The sequence below is a fragment of the Nyctibius grandis genome, chromosome 4 (assembly GCF_013368605.1).
Source record: "Nyctibius grandis isolate bNycGra1 chromosome 4, bNycGra1.pri, whole genome shotgun sequence".
Classification (NCBI taxonomy): Eukaryota; Metazoa; Chordata; class Aves; order Nyctibiiformes; family Nyctibiidae; genus Nyctibius; species Nyctibius grandis.
The window spans coordinates 3117911-3134887 of record NC_090661.1 but is presented as its reverse complement, the minus strand read 5'-3'; the positions used below and the strand labels follow the sequence as shown (position 1 = coordinate 3134887).

Here is a 16977-nt window from a genome sequence, read left to right as displayed (position 1 = left end):
CTCTTTGTGACCTGCTAACACAATTCCTGCATTTAGTGCTACAGAACTGCAGTAGACAATTCAAGATACTTTGATTCCTTTATATGGAAGAGGGGAAACTCCTGCAACCTGTGCAATATTCCCAGGAAAGCCCCCTGGGAGTGGAGACCACTTCTATTGTTTCACACAGGGGCTCCATAGCTCCTTCATTTCTTTGTCCATTGCACCAAGAAAATAGTAATTGCTAGAGGAATGGGTGTCTCAGGAGCCAGTGCCAAGTATATCTCCACTGAACACCCCAACCTGATTATTTGGAGCCAAACACAGGCCATGGTTTGGTTCAGAGGAAAAGCACTAGGCTTCCTCTGCTTGCCTTGGTTTGACTTTCCCATTCATCTGTGTGTTTCTGAATGTTTTCAAGAAGGTAAGCTATACTCCTCAATAATTTATTCTGATGTATTTATTTAATTGATGGTTTATTCCTTACAGTTCATTCTCTCTTTTATGGATAACCAAAAAGGAATACAGCTTTACTGTTTTTCTCTTTGCCCCTTCAGATGTATCAGATCAATCAGACCCATGGTCTTCTGGAAAAGATTAACTCTGTAATTCAAAAAATAACAGAGCCCATCCAGCCAAAAGTAGCAGAACACAAACCTCAGACGGTGAAGCGCCTCTCCTACCCCTTCTCCAGAGAGAAACAGCACCTGTAAGTGAAAGCTTTCTGTAAATGTCCATGTCAACAGGTTCCAGCCTTCCTGATAGCAGCTAAGGCACCAAAAGGTGCAAGGGAAAATTAATGCCAACACACTCTGTTAGTGATTATTGTAAAGAATATTTCTATATTGCAGTGAATTTCTTCTTTTTTTTTTCCTGGCTCACTGTTGAGGAATGAGGCTTTGTAGAGCCCCTCTGTGAAATCTCTGTGCTGCTGTTGTGGTATAGAATACGTATCTATATTACTATACGTATCAGCTGTTAGACTGCCAAACAAGATTTCTTATGTGGTTTACAATAGTCTCTTTTCCATGTAAAATAAAATGCTCAATCAAATTTGTAGCCAGAGATGTGGGTTGATAAATTTCAGAATAATTTCATTCATCTGGTGTGGGCAGCTCACACAAGTACTGCCAACCAGGCCTTGACTTTGGAAATGCTATGAAGTCCATAGTAGCTTTGCCATCGATTTCGGATCAGTAAGAATAGCTGCAAATGTGGGTGTAGGAAAAAAATCATGAGGTGGGGCCCAGCCAAAGTTTCGACTTCCCTGGATTGCTTTGCTGCTGCTCTTCCTTGGCCAGCACCCCAGAGGAGAAGCTTTGAAGGCTGCGTTTACGTATGTGCCAGCTGGAACAAATGACAGTGCTAGGGCATGGTTTCTTCACTATACATACAGGGGGGTTAATTTTTAACCAAGAGATCATAGAATCATTTTGCTTGGAAAGGACCTTTAAGATCATAGAGTCCAACCGTTAACCTAACACTACCAAGCCCACCACTAAACCATGTCCCTAAACACCACATCTACTCGTCTTTTGAATACCTCCAGGGATGGTAACTCCACCACTTCCCTGGGCAGCCTGTTCCAATGCTTGATAACTCTTTCAGTGAAGAAATGTTTCCTGATATGCAGAACACTGATGGAGTTGTGTATGTTAGTTGAGCCAGTCAATGCATGTGATGTTTGACATGTTCTTGGACTTGCAGGAAACGTATTTTTATATTTATTTGAACATAGGATGTTCCTGCAGCAAAGGAGCCTGGTGGCTCAGAGAAAGCCCAGAAGATGCTCCTTAGCTTAGGTGTGGATGTGCCTCACAGTGTTTGCAGTGGTGGCTTTTTTCAGTGAGACCACCTGTGTTTGTGCTGAATAAGGGAGGCAAGAGAGGCCTCATAGGGTTTGAGGTACAGACAAAATGTAAAGATTATTAGGAGAAATTCAAGGCCAGCAGTGGTCAGGAATTCAACTTAAATGAGCATCAATGGTCTCTCTTTTTTTGCAGAAAAACCTATAAATATATAAAACCAGTGAAACGTATAAGCGGCCTCTTTAAAATATGAGAGTTGGGATGGGCTTTCTTTTTAACAAGGTTTCTACAAGTTATTCTTTACTGTTAGCTATGAGAGATTCCCAGGAGAAATAAAAATATTGAAGGAGTCAACAAGAGCAGGAAATTACTGGCTTTTTTTTTTAACCTAATGGGCTTCCTTCTAATCTTTTAACAGATTTGATTTGTCTGACAGAGATTCCTTCTTTGACAGCAAAACGAGAAGCACTATAGTAAGTACTATATATAAATAATTTATGGTGGATAGTGCCTTAGTCATGGTGTTAATTGCCCCTTTGCCAGCTTTAGTACAATACCTGTTGCAAGTTCACCTTAACCGAATGCCAGGGATCGCCTGTGACATCAGTTATTGAAATTATAAATAAAGCATTTCCAGCTTTAACTTATGTAATGAATAGTCTTTGATGCTAACAGGTTGCTGCCTTTTGGAAAATAATTTGGATCTTCTTTCTAGTTCACAGTTAATCTTCGGACATAATTTCTTAGTAGACGTATCACCAGAAAGGAACAGATTTAGATTCTACCGCTGGTTCTGCCACCAGCTACCTGCACCCCTGTGACTCATTTACCTTTTGTAACAATATATTACTCTTTTTATAAAATGCTGGGAAATCTCCCAAGACAAATTCCAATGAAACAGCCAGATAATTATAGGGAATATTATTGATAGTTTTGGGGGGTGATTCTCTAGAATGGTGTTAAGTGTTGAGGTTTATGATTTTTATGTAACATTATTTGACATTATTTATGATTTCTATTTAACATTAAAGTTTACATGAAGCAAATGCAACAAGGACAGAAAATTGCATCTTGTTCTGATCATTTACGCATCTGTTCACCTCTGTTACGCTAGCAAGTGTGATGTACACGTACGCAGCACTGGGACTGGGCTGAGCCATTCCTGCCTTCGTGTTGGAGGGTCTTTCTACTCCTTCAGTGCTAGCATGGGACTTCTCCTCCCGTAATTAAACTTCTGCAGTCCCCTTACAGAAATGAAGCCTAATACAGGAATTACGATATCACAAACTACATTTGAGTGCTTCCTTGTGAGTTAGAGTGGGGGAGAAGGGGTAGCCTCCTTTATAGCCACTGAGGGGTGAACTGAGAGGACAGCTCTTGTGACATCCAGGGCAGCTGGAAGGGACCATGCCAAGCAGCACTTGCTGAAACACTTTTCAAAGTATAATGTGGACTCTTTGCCCCATTCCACTGCTGCTAATCGGTGCGTTGGAATGTGACTGTGAGCGTGCTTTTATCTTATATTTAACAATTAGCCTTTTGGATGCCAAGTGGTTTCAAAAAGAGCTTATATCACAATTCTAGCTGTCTTTTATTGCTACGGTGATAAGGGGTGTAAGATATCTAACTTGCCTTTCCTGCTTTGAAATTCCAGTGTGTGGACCCCACGACGTAGTTCCCCTGTAGCCTGAAGTGCAGTGATTTGATGTGAGTGCAGGTTATCAGGGCTGCATGAGTTTGACCAGGGAAAGCAGATGCAGCAGCACAGAAATAGAAAAGAAAAAGGCAAACATTGACCTGGTTTATTTGCAATAAAACGTTTCATTTGAGATTGAAAAAAAGCACAGCTTTCGTTTGTAGACTTTCTTTTATATGTCTAGATACATAGGATGAAAAACTTGTAAGTACAAGAAACGTAAGGGAGCAAATGAAGAGTTAAAGTTCATGACAACAAGCTGTCTGAGAAAGGTAGCAAGGCAAAATGGCACCATAGGACAAGAGGGTGAGCAAGACTTACTGAAAAATGGACTGGAACAAGAGGAGCTCATAGCAGAGGCTGGGAGAAAGAGAAGGGATGGGGTTTTTTACACCACTCAAGGATCACTGGGCATATAACAATAATGCTGGTAGTATGTTGCTTTGTTTGAAATCCCTGTAAATTACTCAGTAATAAAAGACACATTGGACGTTTCGCAGCATCATTTTACCCCACGTGCATTTCCCTTTGTATTCTTGTTTCTTAAAGTTATCTCCTGCCTCTCTCATATGTATTTTTAAATCGCAGTGCAAATATTGACCCTTCCGCCTACTGCAAAATGAACAGGAATCTAGTCACTCCCTGTGAATCTCTGATGAATAGAAATTACGCCAAAGAACTTTAATTTTTTTTAAAAAAAACCCCACACCATTATATAACTGGAAATCTCTCTGTGACAGCCCTTTAACTCACTGGAGTTAGAAGGCAACAAGACAACAACAGGCAGATGAGCTGCAGGGCTTGCCTCCTATGCCCTCGCTCGCTTCCCTCCGTGAGTTGGGCAAGTGGCAGCTGAGTTAGCACGTGGATTAGCAAACATCCCCAGGGAACCAGCCCGCGGCTCCCCATCCAGGCCAGGCAATGGGCAGCAGGAGCTCTTGCCCTTGGTTTTCCTCTGCTGCCCGCTCCCCTGCCAGCCTCGCACCGGCTGGGCGCTTGCCTTGCTGAAGAGCATCACCGCACAGGAGAGGCGCGGGGCAAAAGCTTGGCCGCTCGGGTGGTGTGCTGAGATGTGCAAAGGTTATTTGACCATAAATGCAATAAGTCGTAAAATAAATACATCTCTTTTGCCACTGAGGTCGTGCAAGCTCAGAAGTTTTAAGGTCAGCTGGTGTTAGTCCAGTTTCTGATAAATGGCTGCGTACACATTATGAGCCTGAAGCTCTGCTGAAGTCCTTGGGTTGAAGCCAGTTTGTGCCGTCGGAGGCAAGGGAAGAGCTGGCCCTGCACACCGCCTGGTCCGGGGAGAAGAGGGCTTCTGCTCTTTGATCGATGTCTGATACGAGCAAAAATAGCGTTTCTGCTATGTGAATGGTTAGATGAAACCCTGTTTCCTCCAATCAGTTATCTTGGTAGCTGGCTATTTAGTTAAGCCTTTCTCTCTTGTACAGGTAACTTTGCATGAAAATCTTTAAGCCCTGCTCTCCTGAATACCACGACTTTTATTAAAGAGTGATGACTTCATCGACATCTTGGTTTTGCCAATATTTGAGCTGTACACACAAAAGATTGTGCTTTTCACTGGCAGTATCTGAAGTAACCCTTTCCTTTCTTTTATTTTACTTCTATAGGTTTATGAAATATTGAAAAGAACAACCTGTACCAAAGCAAAATATAGCATGGGTAAGGAACTTTATTTAGCTTTAAGATCGATGTAATTTTCAGGTATTGAAAATAATTGCAAGTTGTAACTGGCTGTGGAGTTTAGGTTTTTCCCCTGCTCACTAATTTGATGTATGTGGATATAATTGTTTTATTTGGAAATTTAATTTAATTAATGTAGCTGTTTGGAATTTTTTCAAATGTGAATTTATAGATTCGTCTCTAAATTAAATGGTAAGTGAGCATATGGCCCCTGCAGATGTTAGGTCCTTTGCAGCAGGACTGGATGGTGATATAAAGCAGTGGATAATATGTGCTCTGCGTTGGTTCAGTTTTACACTCACTGAAGCGGATGAGGGTATTACATGAATTTCAATAACTGCGGTGAAATTCTATGGCTTGGCCCATGCTTTTTAAGCAGGAACCTCACATTTTTATCATGGGATGACTTTTCAATGACTTGAATGAAATGGTCTTAAATGATGACTGCCTGAAACACTGTCCTAAGTGGAACGGCCAAGGACTAAGGCATGCACTGAAAGCTGGCCCATCTCTTAGACCTCAAAACAGTGGTTGCAAGGCAGTGGGTGCAAAGCTTGTACTGCCACGGCCAGTAGTTTTAGGATTTCAGCCTTAGGGCTCGTGCTCTAAGAACTACATTCATAATGCAGGTAAACATGAAATGCAGATCAGGTCACCTTAAAGATTTGTTGGCAGCTTTTCCTGTTCAACTGTTATATACTTTATTTTTTACGTATCGTGATATATAGGTGTATACTTGACTGTGGGACCAAAGATGACAAAAAGTTAATGGTAAACTAAATTACATAAGGTGTAAGGCTGAATTCTCTCATATCCAAGCTTCTTAACAGACAACCGACAAACAAATTTATATGAGAAAAGCTCATGAACATGGAAGAAAATGTTTGATAACTGTTGGAATCTGTTACAGCATTTACTTGCCTACAAGCAGTTAAATAAAACAATGGGAACTTGAATTACAGGTAGTTCTGTTCAATATTGACCCATCAGCTGCTTAGAATACATCAAATAATGGAAGAAGAATTATGCCAGAAATTACTTCCATGCTTTGACTTTTCTGTTGAAATAAGAACTTACAATGTACAATTGTTGAGTCCTTATATACACTAAATTTTGGTGTTCAGCCAGTATTAACAGAAGTACTGTTTCCCTGTAGCATGGGAAATCCAAATTAATTTGTGACTTTCAGGACCCTTTTTGAGTCTGGTGCTGAATCATTTTCATTGGAAGTTATGTATTTGCACTTTGAAAGGGGAAGGTCATACAGTTCAGTTTGAATTCTTGCCTTGGAGTTGGTTATTCACTTGATTTTTTTTTTCTTTCTTTTTTTTTTTTTGGTCCAGAAATGGGAAACACATTAGAGATTAGTTGAACAGGGCAGAGGCTAAAGGAAAGTAAAGTGTTAGGATTCCTGGATTGTTGTACCTGAGACTGGCACAGTCACACAGTATACCTAATAAAAATGTCATTAGGCCAGCCTGTCCATGGGTACACTCAGCATAACTCAATCGGGTCCTTTGTGTCGCAGTGCTGGAATGCTGGGTTACAACCCAGCAAAGGCTGCAAACACATTTGAGCAAACACAGATAATGCTGCCACGTTTCTGCCCAGCAGGAAAAAGGCGGCTGCCCAGCGAACACTGCAGTCTTTGTTAGTTATTTTGTAGATTTGCGAAAATGTGTCTCTGTCTTCATAGTTAAGTACTGATATGTAGAAGGGTACTACGTAGCTCTTCGGTCGGTCGCACAGCCCTAGAAAAATAATTTGTCTGCTCACTAGTTGTTTCTACAACATTTGCAGACAATTCATAGTACTACATAATCTTAGCTAGGACTTTGAAAATTAATGATACTGCAGGATACTGAGCACTCCTGGAGCAGCTCCTCCAGCAGGTGATTAGTATCTCAAAAATGTTAATGAACTTGAAAAAGTCTCATTTCAAGAACAATCAAAAATGTCTCTGTGAACCTACAGTGATAGCTTTCCTGGTTCAGAGTCGCTGTTCCTTCAAATCCAGCCCCACACTCTTCTCTTAGCAATGAACTGATGGGGAACATGGAGCACACTGTAGCACGTCATTTTTCTTTTCTTTTTCTAAGTCCTTTTAAATTCTCCACGATGCTAGTGGCCAGGTTTTTTTCTTTTTTTATTGGCATTAATCAGCTTAGCCTTGCACAAAGACAAGTACTTGACTTAGCTCTGATTTATCACCCAAGACTGGTTTGTTGAATCCCCAAATGTACCTTCACGGATAACACGACACCTTCAGACGTGGGTAACACCCCATAATTGGAAGGAGCTATATTAATGCCAGCAGCTGCAGCACGAACGTTAGAGAAGTAACGTGCTACAGCCCTCAAAGGTCCCAGGTCCAGCCCCGTGACCTTTGGGAATGGTGCAGCGAACTGCAGTGTCGAAGAGCCCCTCGCTGTTGTGCTCCTCCAAACTTACACGTTAATACCACACCCGGGAAGGCAAGACTCCTCCAGGTCCCTTATGCCACATACAATTTATAGATGAAGCATTAACTGCTTTCAGCCTCATGCATGTCACTAATAAACGGATGTGTAAACAGGGAAAGGAGAGGGAAGAAAGAAGGAAACTACCCTTTTAAATAAAAGACGAAAATGTGGTAAATATGGTAAGTATTACGCCAAGGTCTTCGCAAAGGCTTTCCCTACAATTTCTCTAATCAATCTTGAAATCTGAATTCAAAACTTTGTGTGGATGATGCGTGTGTATGAGTGTTCCCGTATGCCATCAATTCCAGAATGCTCCTTGTGATCGAGCCTTCTGCTACACACTTTCAAATCTGCAGGCTTGCCCTTAAATCAAACTGACTTTTCAGAAAACGTAATTTATTTTAGTGACTAATTTCAAGTCACTGGCTTCTAATTCTTGATTCTCAAATATATATGACTTCCTCTTGCTCTCTGCAGTTTTCCATTTCATAAAATTGAGTCATGTTTAATAACCTATATGATTAAAAACGAAACTACATGGAAAGGAATGAGATGGCAGAAAAATCATTATCTGACCAAATGACTGTTATTTTGTGGGAAATCTCCAGGAAGGATGATAAAGTGAGACTGTCTAACCACGGAATTGTAAATAACTGTTATATCTTTATTTTTCAAGGGATCACCAGTCTGCTTGCCAATGGAGTTTACAGTGCTGCATATCCTTTGCATGATGTAAGTGATCTTAGAATATATTTTACATGTCTATTATCTGACACCAAGAAATCCTTAATGTGTTACGTATTAGTGGCATCATCCCAAACACGAGTGTTTGAATCCTGACTTCCTGCTCACTTGTATCACAACCGCAGTAACTTCTGCAGGTTGTCTCCATCCCTCTTCTTGCTTTTAATGAATTCCCCACCTCTGTTCTACCTCTGATGATCATAAGTGACGTTTGAACGTAACATTAGAAGAGTTGGCTTAGCAACCGAAATGCTTCTGTTAGCTTCTGACCTTCTGCTCCCGAGGTCCCTGGCATCAGTTCTAGGAAATATATTTATTCATGGGGCACCAAGTGGCTAGTTCCCTCATCCACATCTCCCTGGCATCCCCCTTGCAAGTAGAGAGATGTCAGTGGCTGTGTGTCCGTGCGATCGGTTGCCCCTGGAGGGAAAACTGTAAGTGAGAATTTGAGGTGACGTGTTTCATGGGACTGGATGTGACTGTAGACCTTAGATGAAATCTGCTTTTGAGCAGTTCAGTAAGATGTCAGAGTGTGTTCAACCATAGTGTTCATCAAGAGGATTAGAGAGAGGCAAGGAATTTTGGTGGCACTCATACTCGAGCTGGGGATCCAGCAGCAGTTGGATGCTGATGATGTTTTTACTTAGAGGCTCAAGGTACGACTAGAACTGACAAACACGTGCTCTTAGCTAGGCACTTACAGAAAGGCTTGACAGATGTCAAGGGGACGTGGCAGTCGTGCTGCTCACAATGTACTGGCTGTGTGAGCGTACGGGGCTGTCAAGCCTGGTGCCGGTTTTCCGGTGTGGGATGTGAAGATGAAGCGTGTCTTCCTAATTTTCTGTTCCCCTCACTCGCACTGGTTTTACACGGGACCGCGAGTGTTTTATCTCGGTGTAACTGAGACCAGAACAGCCTCTTTATCTGCCTGATGTTTATCATAAATGTCAGGCACTCTTAAACTGCAGCAATATCACTTAGAAATCCAGAAAGATTAAATAAATTTCTCTGCATGTACTTGTCTCGCATCTTTAGACAGCTACTGATAGTCTTGTATATAAGTTATTTATTGTCTTAGTTTACTCCTTTATCATATTTAAAAATAGCTCCAAATTAAAACCTTAAATCTAATCAGCCCTGAGTGTTTGGAGAGTCTGGATAGGGATCAGTCTCTCAGCTGGTCTCTTCTCTTTCAAGTGGACTGAGCTGAACCCCAAATACCATGGCAATACCGCATCCTTTCCCTTGACATTTTTAGGCCACCTTTATCACTTATTCATTCCTTTTCCCCCCAGTGACAGATATTATTACTCTTTCTTAATGTGCCTGATGACAGAAGACAAAGTGTGCTATGACAAATGAACTCCTAAAATACAGCATTATTTTACAGATTGCTTTTTCTGTTTTTGATGCATTAAGTGAGTGGGATACGTGGGTATGCAAGATGCATAGCAGCTCTGGGCGCGACTCACTGAATGACGCAGATTTTCTTTTTTTAAAGGGTGACTATGAAGGTGAAAACGTTGAACCTAACGACAGAAAAGTAAGTTGATATATAAAGGGGGTTTAACATATTCACAAGAGTCCCAGCCTCAAAAGTCACCTGTTGGAATCTGGATGATTGCCAAGATTTCACAGAAAATACCACAAAAAGGCACTAAATTCCAAGCAGTAGAAGTACAGAAGTACTTTCCAGTGCTTAAATTTGCCCAAATGTGGAATGCAATATGGATATGTATAAATTACCAAGCTTGATAATGATATATTTCTTGCCATGTTGGTAAGAGTACTGGCAGCATTCTTCACATATAACTCCTGCTAAAATTCAGATGGTGTAATTTCAGGCCAGCTCTGATGAGGATGTGCTCAGTCATATTCTGGTACCCATATCTGACATAAATCCTGCTTCGCTCGACAGCAAGCTCCGGTCTCAGCACCGCAAACTCTACTGAATTAATGTGCTGCTGATCTGGAGTGTGAGGATCAGAACTGGGGCAGGGGAGGGAGGTGATTGAAAACAGAAGCATAAAAGTTATTGGGAAAGGCAAAGAATGAATATTTATCAGAAAAGAGACATTCTCAGCAAAGCTTTAATGTGCACTGTTCAGTCAGAGACTGCCCTGTGGATGTATACTGATGCATTATTTTTTGCATTAGTCCGGTTTAAATTGTTTTTATTGCGTGTATACTAAAAGATGTTTGCTCATTGTAGTAAAACAAGTAGGAATTATTCTAAGGAAATACTTTTCATAAGTAAAAGAAAATTTTTTACCCTTTGCAGAAATGCTGATTTCTTAAATTCAGAGCGCAATTACTACATACTTCTGGTCACACTTATCTAAAGAAGAAGATAGGCTTTTTTTCTGCATATCAGACAAAAACTGAAAGGTTGCAACCAGTTCTCTAAGGAGGAGCTATTAAATTTGGGTGCCCAAATGTTGGGCCCAAACATATGTTGGTCTTTCAGACTTTTCAGTTTGTTCCATGGACACGTCTCCAAAGAAATGCTGTGGACCAGCAGGGGCTCAGGTCATAGGAAAAGCAGATCCAAAGCCCTCCAACTGGTCGTATGGAAATAGGTAGCCGAAATTAAAGGTCTGCTGGCCCTTAAGGTGCAAATGGTTCATCAAAAGACAGTGACTGTTATTTCCCTGCCTCTATTGATTTGTGTTAAAAATACCACCTATCTGTCATTTCATTATTGAGCAACACATTGCTCAACCAAAAATAGGATGAAAGTCCATGTTTTCTCAAAGCGTCTGGATTGTCATCTTTATTACTAAGTTCTCAAACCTCACAGATTCACTCATTTCACAAGTTCACTGCATGTTTGGAAATATTTACCTTGGCTTTTTACATCCAGTTCCCTCAAATAATCTTTTGGTGTGTTTTGGCATGTTTCTTCTGGTTTCTTGAAGCTTTTTTTAATCTAATCCAGTGCTAGGCCAGGCTTGTGCCTTTTTTAACAATAAAATTAAAGATTTGAGGCATAGAAATGAAGTAAATATTTAGGGCTAGTGCGCTGATCTCCTCTAATCATGTCTTTGAAGCTGTGCTTTGAATATCAGGCTGCTAAACGTCAGGATAAATGAGAGAATTCATTTGTACTTTAGGCACAAATTTAGTTTGAAGTGCTGTACAAAACTGAAACATGGCACTGATGCAAAATCTCCTTAGTTTAGTGTTTTCCTGATACGCCTGACCAGCTTAGATCACAGAAAAGGAATCTAATTTCCAGCACAAACTTAGCTTGTAAAAATGAAGTTAAAAAAAAAAAAAATCATAAAAGGAAAGGTCTCAGCTAGTGCACACGGATGTTGAGGTGACCCGAGTCATTAAGTGTTTTCCAAACATAGGCAGCTGGCCTTAAACTTTTGGAAATATGGTTGAAAGAAAAAAAAGAATAAAATTAGCTAGAATGTTGCTGTTTAATAAAGGCCTGCCTTTAGGTTTCAGTTTCTGCTCTTACTATTGTAAGGAAGCTAATAAAGATTAATTATTTTGGGTTGCAGAGGGGAAAATCCCCATTCCACTTATATTTTTAATGTCGTATTTCTGTAAAACTAAAGAAGTATTTTTTTAATGCCTCGAACCATTTGCATGAGAAGCACAGCAGTCCAGCTTGGAAGGTTTGTGCTAATGATTTGGCAGGAGAATTGCAAAACTGCTCTAGAAACATTGTTCATGTGTGACTTCTCTGTGATAAAATGCGAGAAGCAGGGATGGGTACGGGTGGCAGCGGGACTGCCGGTCTGCCCTTCCTTGCTTTGCTGCATTTCACTGGAGAAAAGTAGGAGGCTGACATATGTCAAGTTTCTCATGATGAAATAGCCTACAGATTTAAGCAGTAACGTCCTGTTTGCTCTGTTCTTCTATGAACAAGATTAATGTTGCCCTCCCTGTAACGGTAACTGATTTAGGTCTCGTTCCCCGTTGCAGTTTCTTCCACAGCTGAGGTGGTTGTGCAGCCCTCACCCACCCATGGCGGTTTGTGTAACCGAGCTCTGAAATTTTCTGCCTTTTTTTTTTTAAAAAAAAATCTTTTTTACCCAATGTTCAATGAAAAGAAACACGTTGGCAGTAATCAGTTCATGCTCTTACGTTTGAGAGAGCAGTAGAAGAGGAAAAAAGGAAAAAGATGATGTTGCCAGATGAATTAATGAAAGCAGAAGTGACCATCAAAGCATCTCCTTGAGATATCAATAGATGGTCCAGGAACATCCTGCTACCAAGTTCATGTCACTGGGTTGAAGCAGGGAGAGAAGCAGTAAAGGGAAACCTGACTTCACAAGCAGATGTAAAGCTCCTCTTCCCCTTGTCCCACGAAGGAGGTGATGGCTGGGTGGCCAGCGAGCACACTTCATCTCCTCCAGTATGTTTGTACACGCACTGATTTCTCTCTGTTAGCTGAACTGACTTAAGAAAAAAAATCAGATCTGAGAAGTGCTATTTATGTATTTTATGAAGTAAAGGATAAGTTGAAGGTCTCAAAGAACGTATTTTTGTGAGGGATTCAATTTTATAAGTCACTAATGGGGATCATTGTTTTCCTTGGCCTGTATCCTAACCAAAAGGATGAGTGGAAATCATCATGTTCTTTTAGTTTAAAGCTGAATAAGTCTTAAATGCAGCCTTTGAGGCACCTCTGCACAGCACCTCTTGATGGATGCTGAATATTATAGTTTGTATAGTGAAAACAAACCAGTTTATTCTATTTTTTTTCCTGTCTTGTAACTCAAAGCATATTCATCCTTCACATCCCTTCTGCTAGACACTTCCTACAGGTGTCTAGCAGATTTTATGATCCTACAGATCATAAAATAAGGACTACTCTCCCTGTCCCTGCTGTAGTTATCCATCAGTCCAGCTGCTGAAGAGCCTTTTAACATACTAGAATTCATCACTGTAATATAGCATGCCAAATCATCAAATTTGGTTTTAATACTTAATGCAGACTGCGTGCATTGGCAGATTATGTGTGGAAACCACAAAGTGGTGAGACCAGATCCACAGCGTGAGCTCTGCAGTTTGCTGGGACCGCAGGAGAAAACACTCGTGTAACACGGTGCTTTAGCTTTCGCCTGACCTTTCTGTTTTACAGCTCCTGTGTGAGGAGTGGGCGAGCTACGGAGTCTTTTACAAATATCAGCCAATTGACCTGGTGAGGTGAGAGTTCAGCCCTTAACGTCATGTTTCCACGGGGCAGCGCTGAGGCTGTGTGCAGCGATGCTCGTGCAGGTGTCCCTGCAGGGATGCTGCCCTCGGGTGCCACCCCAGGGGACTCCAGAGAATGGGAAGTTTGTTGGGAGAAAAGGAGTTTTCTGTGGGTTTAGAAACACGCTGATGTATCCCACCTAGTGTGAAAGCTCACAGCGAACATGTTTTTAATGAATTTTGTTTGCTCCTGGTGAGAGCTTGGAGAAAATGAGGTGCTTTTTTAAGACTATTAGCTTACAGAAGATCCAAAGATGCCAATTTACACAGCAGAAACACAAGGGGGGAAAAAATGACTTGTTGGACTGACTTGCTTTCATGGTGCCTGTATCTCTGGATTAACTCCAAGCATCATGGGAAAGAGAGTCCTCTGAGAAGAAAAAAATTCCCACAGGTCATCAGATCTTACTTTCTCCATGCTTAATCCAGCTGCAATTTGTAATTTTAGCCATGTTATATTTTAAGAAATAGGAAGCATTTCTCTCATTTCTTTTTTTAATGTATTTCAGAAAATACTTTGGAGAGAAGATTGGACTATATTTTGCCTGGCTGGGAGTTTATACGCAAATGCTTATTCCAGCTTCAATTGTAGGGATTATTGTTTTCCTATACGGCTGTGCAACTGTGGATGAGAATATACCAAGGTAAAAGAAATAAATAAATAGATTCTATTATTGGAGGCCACTAGAAACTCAAAGTAAAACATTACCTTTCTCTAGAAGGGTTTTTGTCATTAGTACCTTGAGCGAGCACAGCTGAAACTGTGCCTCCTGGTTCCTAGGGCTTGTCCTGTGTCACCTGCAACCCAACACCCTAATCCATGTTGGTTGGAGCTTGTGGTCCCACCGATTTCTGCTTCCAGTAAGCGATGGAGTGCTACCAAGGGCTGAGAGTGGGCAGCAGAACTGCAGCACATTTCTCAATCGTTAGCGTTTATTGTTAATCTTACTTGCGGAGTTTGCATTGATGTACTAAAAATAATTCTTGGCTGGTTGCTCAGGTGGTTTTTTTTTTTCTTTTTTCCTAACTCAGATCATTATGTTAAAACAACCCAACAAAATACTGGTAATGATAGGTTTTAGTGCTTCCCATCGTAAAACGCTGAGGAGGGCATTGTGTGACATAAAGATGGATCAAGAATATACATGCCTAAAATAAGCAATTGTGGTCAGATTAACAAAATCTTGATGTCCTACTATTTTTAATCTTTTAGTAAGTTTTGTATTATATTTTAAAGCCCTATGATTTTGCATTATCTGCCCTACATGCATCATCAGCTGTAGATGAAAATTACATCGTTTGTACAAGCATGAACAGCAAGTAACAAAGCAGATAATGGCTATCGAAAAAGAGATAATTTTTTTTTGTTCATTAAGATTGCTTTGTTCCTCTTCCAACAGTTGAAGAAAGTCAAAGGGAGTGTCACTGTTGCTATTTCACAGATGGAGTGCAGAGAAGTTAAATTGGTTGAACTCCAGTTTCTTGATACTCAGCACTTCCCTTGTCCTTTATCTATTGCTGTAGTTTGTGTTTCAAACCAAGAATGATTTTTTTTTTTTTTTTTTTACTGTAATATAGAATCATAAAATCATAGAATGGTTTGGGTTGGAAGGGACATTAAAGATCATCTAGTTCCAACCCCCCTGCCACAGGCAGGGACACCTTTCCTCTAGACCAGGTTGCTCAAAGCCTCATCCAACCTGGCCTTGAACACTGCCAGGGAGGGGGCAGACACAACTTCTCTGGGCAACCTGGGCCAGTGTCTCACCACCCTCACAGTAAAGAATTTCTTCCTAATATCTAATCTAAATCTACCCTCTTTCAGTTTAAAACCATTCCCCCTCATCCTATCACTACATACCCTTGTAAAAAGTCCTTCTCCCGCTTTCCTGTAGGCCCCCTTCAGGTACTGGAAGGCTGCTAGAAGGTCTCCCCAGAGCCTTCTCTTCTCCAGGCTGAAGAGCCCCAACTCTCTCAGCCTGTCTTCATAGGAGAGATGCTCCAGCCCTCTGATCATCTTCGTGGCTCAAGCATAGAGCCTTATGCCTTTAATGAAATATAACAAGGGCAAGTGTAGAGTCCTGCATCTGGGCAAGAACAACCCCATGTACCAGTACAAGTTGGGGGCAGACCTGTTGGAGACCAGCGTAGGGGAAAGGGACCTGGGGGTCCTAGTGGACAGCAGGATGACCATGAGCCAGCAGTGTGCCCTTGTGGCCAAGAAGGCCAATGGCATCCTGGGGTGTATTAGAAGGGGTGTGGTTAGCAGGTCAAGAGAGGTTCTCCTCCCCCTCTACTCTGCCCTGGTGAGGCCGCATCTGGAATATTGTGTCCAGTTTTGGGCCCCTCAGTTCAAGAAGGACAGGGAACTGCTAGAGAGAGTCCAGCGCAGAGCCACGAAGATGATTAAGGGAGTAGAACACCTCCCTTATGAGGAGAGGCTGAGGGAGCTGGGTCTCTTTAGCTTAGAGAAGAGGAGACTGAGGGGGGACCTCATTAATGTTTATAAATATGTAAAGGGCAAGTGTCATGAGGATGGAGCCAGGCTCTTCTCAGTGACATCCCTTGACAGGACAAGGGGCAATGGGTGCAAGCTGGAACACAGGAGGTTCCACATAAATATGAGAAAAAACTTCTTTACGGTGAGGGTGACCGAACACTGGAACAGGCTGCCCAGAGAGGTTGTGGAGTCTCCTTCTCTGGAGACATTCAAAACCCGCCTGGACGCCTTCCTGTGTGATATGATCTAGGTAATCCTACTCCGGCAGGGGGATTGGACTAGATGATCTTTCGAGGTCCCTTCCAATCCCTAACATTCTGTGATTCTGTATGCCTCTCATAATGCTCTCTCTTATTCCCTGGAATAAAAGTAGGGCTGGGGATGGAGGGAGACAGCAGCATCACATGAGGATTTCAGCCCCTACCGTGGTGTAGGTTATGGACAGAGCTGCTTGCTGGGGCAAGAGCTGGGAAGCACTGTGAGGGCAGTATCTGATGGTCCTACAGACCAGAAACAGATGCTGTGCAGAGGAGAAAAGATCACTGGATCACAGAAGGTGGAGCTGTACTGACCATGCTTCTTCCATATCTTGTTGCTTCGTTGCAGTATGGAAATGTGTGACCAGAGAAACAATATCACCATGTGTCCCTTATGTGACAGAACATGCAGTTACTGGAAGATGAGCTCTGCTTGTGCAACTGCTCGTGCAAGTCATCTGTTTGATAACCCTGCAACTGTCTTCTTCTCAGTCTTTATGGCTCTCTGGGGTAAGAAGATACATGCCTTCATGTTAAGTTTTTAATTATTTAAAATACAACAGGAAGAAAGAGAAGAGATAAAGCAGTATATTTATACTCAGGCAGTTAATTA

The 16977-nt window shown here is 41.5% G+C and overlaps 1 protein-coding gene across 2 annotated transcripts in view; it reads left to right on the top strand.

Annotated features, from left to right (window-relative positions):
• The window catches only part of ANO1 (anoctamin 1), an 84169-nt gene that overhangs the window by 43153 nt on the left and 24039 nt on the right, over positions 1 to 16977 (top strand). Inside the window, exons 5-13 of one of the 2 annotated variants that reach the window (XM_068398637.1) lie at positions 537 to 688; positions 2206 to 2260; positions 5115 to 5166; positions 7763 to 7828; positions 8326 to 8381; positions 9895 to 9936; positions 13495 to 13559; positions 14117 to 14251; positions 16714 to 16874. In XM_068398637.1, coding sequence (XP_068254738.1) covers positions 537 to 688; positions 2206 to 2260; positions 5115 to 5166; positions 7763 to 7828; positions 8326 to 8381; positions 9895 to 9936; positions 13495 to 13559; positions 14117 to 14251; positions 16714 to 16874 — 784 coding nt within the window. The remainder of the gene's footprint in view (positions 1 to 536; positions 689 to 2205; positions 2261 to 5114; positions 5167 to 7762; positions 7829 to 8325; positions 8382 to 9894; positions 9937 to 13494; positions 13560 to 14116; positions 14252 to 16713; positions 16875 to 16977) is intronic. The other variant, XM_068398636.1, reaches the window with a different exon arrangement.